The 11,011-nt window shown below is 45.3% G+C and overlaps 1 protein-coding gene across 3 annotated transcripts in view; it reads left to right on the top strand.

Moving 5' to 3' along the window:
* RMND1 (required for meiotic nuclear division 1 homolog) overlaps nucleotides 1-8,340 on the top strand; it is a 38,491-nt gene extending 30,151 nt beyond the window's left edge. For all 3 annotated transcript variants that reach the window (XM_082669234.1, XM_082669236.1, XM_082669235.1), the window contains 2 exons: nucleotides 7,154-7,270; nucleotides 8,137-8,340. In XM_082669234.1, the coding sequence (XP_082525360.1) occupies nucleotides 7,154-7,270; nucleotides 8,137-8,169 (150 nt within the window). In that variant the 3' untranslated portion in view covers nucleotides 8,170-8,340. The remainder of the gene's footprint in view (nucleotides 1-7,153; nucleotides 7,271-8,136) is intronic.
* The last annotated feature ends 2,671 nt before the right edge of the window (nucleotides 8,341-11,011 follow it).

Genomic DNA, 11,011 nt, shown 5'->3' with positions numbered 1-11,011 from the left:
CACTAGAATGACTAAAATTAAAAGGACTGACAATACCAAGTGTTGGGAAGGATATAGAGCAGATGGAAGTGTCATACATTACTTGTGGGAATATACATCGTTACAGCCACTTTGCAAAAACAGCCCGGCAGTTCCTCAGAAATTTAATTGTTGTGTTACTATACGATCCAACAATTCCACTCCTGAGTATTTACTCATGAGAAATGAAAACATATGTCCTCACACTGATTTGTACCTGAATGTTCTTAGCACCTTTAGTCATGATAGCCAAAAACTGGAAACAATCAAATGCCCATCTGTAGGTGAATGGATAAAGAAATTGTGGGATAGCCATACAGTGGAGTACCACTCAGCAATAAAAGCAATGAACTACCATCCATGCAACAACATGAATGAATATCAGGATCGTTATGCTGAGTGAAAACAATCTAGACACAAAAGAATCCATGCTGTTATATTTATAGGAAATTCTAGAAAGGCTAATCTAATCTATAGTTACAGAAAATAGATCAGTGGTTCCCTAGGGCTTGGAGGTGGAGTGGTGGGTAGGGCAGTAGATTCCAAAGGGGCACAAGGGATCGTGGGGTCATGGAAACGCTGTGGTGTTACTTACATAGTGTCAATCTGTGAAAAGTCTTCAAATTGTATACTTAGAATGGAAACAAGTGCAGATTATTGTATGTAAATTATGCCTCAAGGAAAACTTGAAAATAAACCTTTTGTGAGAATTCTCTAATGACATTAAACAAAAGCATCAACCTTGATGAGCAGCCGTATTTACTAGGGACGAATTTGGAAGTGCTCAAGAGTTATGGCTTTTGGATGTCTCCCCTTTCTCTCTTGGAATGAAGACGTTCGGTGGAACCACGATCGTTGGGGTGAAGTACAAAGATTATTGCCACCAGGGAGATGCATCAGATCTCTTCCGATGACCAGCCTGTTGTGCTGAGTTAAGTCAGTAATGGTGGCTGAGCAACCAAGGTAAACCGGCTGCCCGGGAAGTGTGCGCTCAGGCATCCTCCCCCTCTGTCCCCACCCCCATCCTGTGTCCTTCCTCAAATCACGGCACCTTTGATGCCCACGGTGTCCTTCACATGTCCCTCGTGGACAAGAGTACAGGAAAAGAGAACAGAATCGCTGAAGTCACCAACGATGAAGGTGGTTTGAGCAGGAAACATCCTGAGTGTGTGGTCCAGAGGAGAAGTGTAAAGATAGGAACTTACTCAACATGAACACTGCATTCAGCGTGAAAGCCACAGCTGAACATGAGGAATGTTAAAACAGGATCGATCGTGAACATTGACACGCAGTGAAGTAATCAACTAGCTGGACCAGCATCACAGTGCCAAGTAGGAAGGGGAAACCTGGAGAAAATGCCTCTGCGTCTTCACTTTGCTCAAGCAGAGGGAGGGGATGTGCCAGGAGGGCACTTGGGGTTCGCTGGGGACAGTGCTCCTCTGAGTGGAGAGGCTCCCTCAGTGCCCAGTGTGGGGAAATTGATCGCAGCCCAGGGAGCAGGTGGAGCAGGTCCCCTCAGTCCCCAAACTGGAAGAGCCCCGGAACAGGTCAGTTCCATGGTATTTTTCAAAAAACTCTTATGTGAGTTCTGTGTAACTATAATGCTGCTGACTTCCGAATCCTTAACTGAGTACCTGGAATAATGCGTACATTGCACTTAATCCGTGCTGTAAAACAAGTGGAAGATAACTCAGGTAGTGTCCTGAAGAATAGACATAAAGGTCTGTTTCAACTGGGCACCACTTGCCCGTGTGCTTCTGGAGTACGTGGCGCACACTCCTGGGGGCGGCAGTTCACGCACCGCGTCGCGCTGATCTGATGGCACTACGGACTCAGTGCCTTGTGAGAAGCCTCTTCTCACCTTCTCGGTGTAGCCGCCTCAGAAGGCAGGGAGAGAGCACCCACTCCGGCGTCTCTGCCTCTCCTTGTAAGGATGTTAATTTAGACCTCATCTAAACCTAATCACCCCCCAAAGGCCTCATCTCCAGATACCATCACATTGGGGGTTAGGACTATCAACATGAATTTTGGGGGAACACGAACATTCCGTCCATATTACCAAGCAGTCCCTGGAAATCCACTGTAAATTTTCTTTACGAGCTAACATTTGTTTCTTTTAAATTGTTTTTTATAAATTACATATTTCTTCCACATCCTTATTGGAATCTGTGTAGGAACTGGGGCAAGGTGGCTAAAAGGAGAAGTAGCAGGTATTCAGAGGGGAAAAGGGGATTTATGTGAAATTGGAGCTGCACTCGTGAGATTCCCCCTCTCCTTCCTTAAAACACAGCAGCGAAAGAGATAGAAGCTGCTTTCCCTGTAAATATGTGATGAGTACACTCCCCTCTAGAACACAGGCTTCGTGAAATCAGAGAACAGGATCGTCGTCTTCCTGGCTCCCTTCCCGCTTCTTGGCAAAGGCCTCACGTAGAATATGTGCGCCATAAATATTTGTAGGATTAATCAGTGGTTGAGTTCAAAGTGAAACTCACTGTATTCTCCCAGAAAATGCAGTTGAACCTTCTCTATTTCTGTCTCAGCTAATAGCACGACCACCTGGTCAGTCAAGCAGGAACTTGAAACTCACCATGGTTTCCTCTTTCTCCTTCATCTTCCACATGCAGTCAGAGCATCCTTTCGTTTTCTCCCAAGTGTCATGCATTCATTGCCAGATATTTATTGAAAGTCTCTACGATAGGCCCTGGGCTGGTGAGACAGGGAGGGATGCCAAACTGACCCGCCTCCTGCGCCCAGACAGCTGATGTGCATCTCCCACCCCCGTTCACCCTAATACCTTCTTCTTTGTCTCCCAGCCTCTAGGCTGGGCCCTGTAGCCAGAAGACAGAGACACATCTGTCTTACTCACCATTTCATCTCCTCTGCCCAGCACAGTATAGTAAACACTGAACAAATATTTTAAGAGTGGACAAAGGACTCCCTTACCTGCAGGAGAAAGTTGCAACATGATCGTGCTATGTATTCATTTCTACTGCGGCCGCAGCAGATTACCACAGACTGACTTAACACAGATGTATTATTTTACAGTTCTGTAGGTCCGAAGTCTGACCTGGGAGTCACTGAGCCAAAGTCAAGGCGTTGGCAGGGCCGCGTCCCGCTCCGGAGGCTCTGGGTGGGAGCCACTTCCTGGGCTGTTCCAGCTCCGAGGGGCCACCCACTGCCCTTGGCTCAGAGCCCCTCTTCTGTCTCGCATGGCTGAGCTCTTCTGCCTGCCATTCCCACTTTTAAGGACCCTTGTGATTGCCCTGGGCCCACCCAGATAATCTAGGATTGTCTCCTTATCTAAAGATCGTCTGACTTAACAAGCTTAATTCCTGCACAGTCTTAAGTATCCCTTGCTGTGTAATACTCGTGGGTCCCGAGGATTAGAATGTGAATATCTGGGGGACCATTACTCTGCCTACCCCCTATGGTCTATAGTACCTCTCACAATTCAGTACTTAACCTTTTTTTAACCTTACCTCCAAGCACTTTCAGGTTTTTCGCTATCTAGCTGTACTTGCCTCCATGCTGTTTCCTCTACTAGAAATACTGTCCCCCTGGCGCCCCACCTTTTCTTCCTGGCACCTGCCTACTTAGAGCCTGCTTCACATTTACCGCCTCTGTGACCCTGTCCCCGTTTTCTTCTGCTCCATCATCTGTGCGCATGAAACACGTCTGATTCTGTAACCGAAGGACGTAGGAAGCATGTGTTAGTTGGGGCTCCCTTGCTTGCACACGACAGAAGGACAATTGGAATGACCTTACTTATCCCCGTGTACTGGCTCACGGGGCTGAGAAACAGGGAGCAGGTGTGAAACAGGGAATGTCTGTTGCACAGACCCAGGCGGGTCACCAGGACTGCTTCTTGCGTCAGCATCCTCTGTACCAATTTGGCCTCATCCTTTCCTTTTTGGTGGCATTCTCTCGGCGATGGGGGAAGGGGTGTGGGAAGGGGGAATATCCCAGCGACATTTTACTCTGCCTGGCAGCGTCAAAGGACTGGGCCACGTGTCCGTGCTTTGACCAGCCATGTGATGAGGCAACTGGGCCTCACAGTTGGCCAAGCCTGGGTCTTGTACTGTCCCCGTCTCCCCCTTGGGCTTTTCAGGGGAGGGGAGAGGGGCTGGTGTCAGGTGGGTAGTGATACTAAGATTGGCAGCATCACGTGGTTGGAAACAGGGAAGAGTAACTCTCCAAAGCAAGGGGGCAGGAGCGGAGGGTGCCGGGCAGGTAGCAGGTGGCTATGAGGCAGAATGAGGTAAGTTCTAAACGAGGGCAACAGCGAGGTGCTGTGGGAGTGCTGAGCGAGCAGGAGGTCAGGAAGGGTCACAGAGACCTCGCCTTCAGGCGTGAAGAGGGCGCCACCCACTGAAGAGTGCTTGGACTAAACCATCTGGGGTCATTTCATGTCATCGAGAAGGCAATAGCAAGACGTTCGAAGCTTCTGAGCAGCGGAGTGAAACGATCCATCCTGTTTAGGAGAACTCTGGTGGCCCATGCAAACGAAACCCGGAAACCCCCCAGCCCATCACCACCACCAAAACGACCAAACAGACCAGTCTGAAGAGGTGACAGATAGTTGACAAAAGCCTACTAGGTGTATTAAGAAATGCTAAGGAGAGGATAGACTCGACTCCATACAGCAACTGAAGTGCCAGGGATCCAGGAGTGCAGGATAGAGATCAAAGGTTTCTATGCTGGGTGCCCGAGAAGATCGCGTGACCTGCTTTGAGCTAGGGACCCAAGAAGAGGGAGAGACTTGAACAGGATGTCAACTGTAGTTTGAGAAATGCTAAATTTAAGGTGCCGGCAGGAAAATAGTAAAAAGATGTTTTATAGGCAGTTAGAAATTCGGGCAGAGGAGAAATCGGGATTAGGCAGTTAATACTTGGGACTTATCAAAAAAGTTTAAACCAGTCTTTCTCAAAATGTGGAATACATACACTTGTACAAGAGATGAACTTAGGTAACACATGGACCCTGAAATAACATGTAAGCGTTGAAGCAAGTAACACTTCTGTTCAGAGTTGAGGAGAAATGCTTAGCTTGGCTTTAGTGGCTCTTGACCGGCCCTCTTAACGTATAATCTACCAAATTCCCAGGCACCAGGCTCAGCTTTGTGTATCCAACACCATTTCACATCATACTGGTTTTCCATTTTGGCAATGTAGTTTCCTTTTAAAATAAACATTTCTAAGGTGGTTTTTGTGGGGTTTTTTTTTTTTTTTTGGTTGCGCCAGATCTCACCTGCAGCTCACAGGCTCCTTAGTTGTGGCTCGCCAGCTCCTTGGTTATGGCATGCAAACTCTTCGTTGCTGCATGCATGTGGGAATCTAGTTCCCTGACCAGGGATCGAACCTGGGCCCCCTGCATTGGGAGCACAGAGTCTTAACCACTGTGCCACCAGGGAAGTCCCCATTTGTAAGTCTTTTTGACTTTAAATCCAATTAGCACATGTGTATCACAGAAGCAGTGACAGTGGGATGGAAATGACTGAAGTTCAGGAAGCGCCTACACAAACCAGATGGGCAGGATCGTGCAGAGAGAGTGCAGAGCTAGAGGACAGGAGGGACCAGATCAGGACTCTGGAAAGTGTCATCCACAGGCCAGGGGAGGTCCGAGAAGACTCAGAAAAAGAGTGATGGTCGGAGGCAGAACTTAGTCCCTAGGGGAGAAAAAGCCAAAGGAAGTGTGCATTTCAAGGTGTTGTCAAATGCTTAATTGAGGTTTCAGAATCTAACCAAGAAAGGGTGTTACTGTTTAGGAGACATCTGGAAGTTTCGGGGGAGCAGAGGTAATATCTACAACCTCTAAGGGCTAAGGAATAAGTTGGTGGTGAGAAGTGGAGAAAGAAAATGTCTGTTCTTTAGTCAAACTTGAAAGAAAATGTAAAAGAGGGTTGGGTCAGCATTTCGAAGAGAGAAGCAAGCTTAACGCTGAGCATGTTTCTAGACCAAGATCAAGCAGCCAACAGAAATAGGAAGACGAAGAAAGGGAGGAAAGAAAGAGGCACTGTTCTAAACATTTATACAAATTGGCGACTACAGGATTACATGAAGTCTGGAAGCGTGGGCAAATACATATTATCAGTGTGCTTCCACGTGTTCGCTCTCGTTAGTAATGCTCTGTGCAAAATGACAGTAAATATGGTGCACTAGCACATTTCCGTCAGTCCCCAAACATGCATCTGTGACTTGTCTCAGATTTCCACTGACCATACCTGCATTCTCAGCCTACGTACCCCAGAAGTTATCAAGGGGAATCCAAAAACTTGTAAAAAACGTTTCCAGACTGTGTAATTTCCAAAAGAAAGTGAGATACAGAGAGATTAAGGAAGTATAACTTGCCAGTGGTCACATTCAAGTCTTAACTTCAAAGATTCTGTTTTCTGTGAACCCCTCAGCCAGCTTGTGGGGCATCAGAATGCAGAATCTCTGCAGTTAAGCATTAAAAGCAGCGCCATCGGGCTTCCCTGGTGGCGCAGTGGTTGGGAGTCCGCCTGCCGATGCAGGGGACACGGGTTCGTGCCCCGGTCCGGGAAGATCCCACATGCCGCGGAGCGGCTGGGCCCGTGAGCCATGGCCGCTGAGCCTGCGCGTCCGGAGCCTGTGCTCCGCAACGGGAGAGGCCATGACAGTGAGAGGCCCGCGTACCGTGTTTAAAAAAAAAAAAAAAAAAAAAAAGTGCCATCTAGTGGCGAGTGTGCAGCAGGTCAAGTTTTGTGTTTGCGGGGCTTGGAACAGTTTTAGTAGAAGGTAATCATTGTCATCTTAAGGCCATGCTAAAAGAGTATTTCAGGTTTGCTTTTATTAACTGCTGAAAATCCAAGGGCAGCAACGAAAAACTAGAAATCAAGAACTTTCAGATCTTCCATCAAGGTCTTATGAATATAAGAGCTTCAGTATGCAAAGTATTTCTTGCAGTCTGATCTGTGCGTTACAGAACGTCTCTAGGTGGATTCACAGAAAGGAGACAAGTGGCACTGGTAGGCTGCCTTTGGGGAGGGCTGGGGAGCAAGAATTGAAGGAGTGATTTTTCACTGCACACCTATTTCAAACTTATAATTTTGAAGCATGCGACTGTTATCGTAAGTGAATGTTTAAATATACAGGACACTGAGATTTTTCTAATGCAGGTCATGAATGAAAAGCTTCAGCACTGCATGGAGCTAACAGATCTGATGCGGAATCACCTGACTGAGAAGAGGACGCTGCGCCTGGAAGGGATGATTGTCATCCTTATCACCATAGAGGTAGGTAACTTTTATGAAAGTAACTTGACAGAAAACAATAGCAGGAAAGAGCATGACTTTGTTCTAAATGTTAAGTCTATTTGGAAGTGAGGCAGGTTTCAAGTGACTGTGGTAATATTTTGAAAATGCATTAAGTATGATTTTTGGAAAAGTTCCACCTTTTTATTTATTTTATTTGGCCATGCTGCGCAGCTTGCAGGATCCCAGTTCCCTCACCAGGGATTGAACCCAGGCCATGGCAGTGAAAGTGCCAAATCCTAACCGCTTGACCACCAGGGAATTCCCTCCATGTTTTTTTTTTAATTATTTGCTCTTTTTATTTATTTATTAAATTTATTTTTGGCTGCATTGGGTCTTAGTTGCGCACAGGCTTTCTCTAGTTGCGGCGAGCGGGGGCTACTCTTCATTGTGGTGCGCAGGCTTCTCGTTGCGGTGGCTTCTCTTGTTGCAGAGCACTGGCTCTAACCGTGAGGGCTTCAGTAGTTGTGGCGCGTGGGCTCAGTAGTTGTGGCGCACGGGCTCATTTGCTTTACAGCATGTGGGATCTTCCTGGACCAGGGCTCAAACCCATGTCCCCTGCATCGGCAGGCGGATTCTTAACCACTGCGCTAACCTGGGAAGTCCCTCCCTCCACGTTTTTAAAGATGGCATTTAGGGCAAGTTCTAGCTGTAAATGTATAATGTTCAACCCAACACCAAGCACCTGTGCCTCAAATCTGCAGCTTGCCCTGTAATGCCCTGTAATAACAAAAAAGTTATTAACTTCGGGAGCATTTTTCATTAATCACGACCTTAGAAAAGTCATTTTAGTTTGTACCAGTGATTTGCCATGAAATTATTAATACTTCTCACTTTTTATTTGTAAGGTAATGTTTGAGCTGGGACGAGCATTTTTCTGATTGACGACCAAAGGAAAAGTGTCATTGCAAGATATATTGAAGCTCTACAATCAAAAATAAATGCTCACCTGTTGAGATTAATAGGTATTTAATTTTTTTAATCAAGAAATTGTCACAGTGATCTTTTTCAGTTTCTAAATGTATTGCTGCTTGAATAAAAACTATAAAGAATCTGGCATTTGGGTCTATAACACTGACAGTTTGAAAGGATAATGTTCATTTTATATTTTAAAGAACTTTGGATAATCTGGGCATCTGGGGAATTTGGGCATTGCTCCTAACCTTTCCCCAGGGAATCCCAAGCTTGGCCCTAAGAAAACCATACAGGAACTCCAAAGTGTTGAAATTTAGAAAATAAGTAGGCTTGAATGGCAAAAACGAACTTTGTACACCTGTTTATTTCTAGGTGGCGTAATTTGACTCTGACTGCTCACTGGCACTTTCCTTTTATTAATCAATACTTTCCATCCTTTCACTACCAAGTTGGGTCAAAATATTCTTCCCACGGAGGAATATTTTTTTAAGTTTCTCACATACTCAGGGAAAATTTAAAAATACCAAGTACAAAGAATTTAACATTTATGTGCTTACCATCTTGAATTGATAATTAACTTTTTAAAAACAAAGTCCTGGGACTTCCCTGGTGGCGCCCCAGTGGTTGAGAGTCCGCCTGCCGATGCAGGGGACGCGGGTTCGTGCCCTGGTCCGGGAAGATCCCACATGCCGCGGAGCGGCTGGGCCCGTGAGCCATGGCCGCTGAGCCTGCGCGTCCGGAGCCTGTGCTCCGCAAAGGGAGAGGCCACAACAGTGAGAGGCCTGCGTACCGCAAAAAAAAAAAAAAAAAAGTCCTTTTTATCTTCATTTGCCTTATTTTTACACATATCCCCCTGCCCTACTACCCTCTCCCCATCACAATGACTTTTTCATAAGTTATATACATATACAGAGTATTACTGTTCTAAATTGGGACACTGTCAGTCACTTTATAGCTTGTTTAACTGCTATATGGTATACTCCCAAGAGAATACACATTTATCTGTACCCTCACTGATGACATTCATGTATATATTTGCTGGAACAGTGTGAAGTTGCCCATCCTGGTGTCTTTCAGTGCACCGCAAGAGTTCTTCTTGAGTACCGATTTCAGGTACCTATACCAAGGACTATGCAACATGTGGGCATAGATAATTTAAGAATTGCTTTCTAGGGCTTCCCTGGTGGCACAGTGGTTGGGAGTCCGCCTGCCGATGCAGGGGACACGGGTTCGTGCCCAGGTCCGGGAAGATCCCACATGCCGCAGAGCGGCTGGGCCCGTGAGTCATGGCCGCTGAGCCTGCGCGTCCAGAGCCTGTGCTCTGCAACGGGAGAGGCCACAACAGTGAGAAGCCCACGTACCACAAAAAAAAAAAAAAAAAAAATTGCTTTCTAGGGACTTCCCTGGTGGCGCAGTGATTAAGAATCCGCTTGCTAATGCAGGGGACATGGGTTCGAGCCCTGGTCCGGGAAGATCCCACATGCCATGGAGCAACTAAGCTCGAGCGCCACAACTACTGAGCCTGTGTGCTGCAACTACTGAAGCCCATGCACCTAGAGCCTGTGCTCCGTGGCAAGAGAAGCCACCGCAATGAGAAGCCCGCCCACTGCAACGAAGAGTAGCCCCCGTTCGTCGCAACTAGAGAAGCCCGCGCGCAGCAACAAAGACCCAACGCAGCCAAGAAATAAGTTTAAAAAAGAAAACTCATTTCTACCTTAAAAAAAAAGCTTTCTAGATCAAGTTCCACATCAGCACTTTCATAAAATCGCTGTGCCTGCACTGTCACCTGTAAGCAGCGTATCAAGCCTGTTCTCCTCTCCCATTTTCCCAATCTCACAATGTACAGAAGGCATCTCACTCATCTTCAATTTTAGTTTGGTCCACTGTATTTTAAAACCTTTAAATATACTTAACCTGCATTTTAAAATCTTTAGAAAGCCAAAGGACAATTTGAAATACTGGTCAACAGAGCCTTCTTTAATAAGAGGGGCCATTTCCAGTAAAATTTTACTCCAAGTATCAATGTGTACAATTTGCTGTTTGGGTCAACTGTGTAATTATAAAATTTTAGTACAACAAAAAGAACACGAACATTTAGTGCTTTATGGTCATGGCAAATTAAAATTTAACATTTCAACTTATACACAAATACGTAACGAAGAACAAAAAGACAGTGAGACCTTAAAGCATAAAAATTTATTAGGATAAAAAAAAATTATTAGGATAACATTTTGTGGGGGAAATTTAACAAATACAGTTTTCAAGAAGAAAAAGGAAGGTAACACTTGAATCGTTTACTTATGTTTAAATGGATCACGGTGGACATCAACTTATTGTATTACATTCCACTAAGATATATTAAAGATATAAATTATTGTTTATATATAATTTAAATATTTTAAAATATCAATACTTATGTCAGAAATTACACATTTTTCAAGTATTTAAATTTATGATAAAAGCTTCAACTCTATATATAGAGTTTTTAAAATTATTTTAGGTATAATACAAACATAAAAGTTTTTCAAGATCACAGCTTCTCTCAGAACAAAATGTCTGTGAGGATTAATGGAATTAACATATGTGAAGTTATGAGTTAACTGTTAGTACAGTCCATCTGCGTAAAAACCCATATATGATTCTGAGAGTAAATGAAGGCTGAATCAAATCCCCAGGATCCCCTTTGAATCCTTAGTTAAGAAACATGTCTGAGGGCTTCCCTGGTGGCGCAGCGATTAAGAATCCGCCTGCCAATGCAGGGGACACGGGTTCGATTCCTAGTCCAGAAAGATCCCACATGCCGCAGAG

Source organism: Grampus griseus (assembly GCF_964374135.1).
Source record: "Grampus griseus genome assembly, chromosome: 13".
In the NCBI taxonomy this organism is placed as follows: Eukaryota; Metazoa; Chordata; class Mammalia; order Artiodactyla; family Delphinidae; genus Grampus; species Grampus griseus.
Note: the sequence above shows the minus strand (reverse complement) of the source record. Positions and strands in the feature narration are given on the sequence as shown.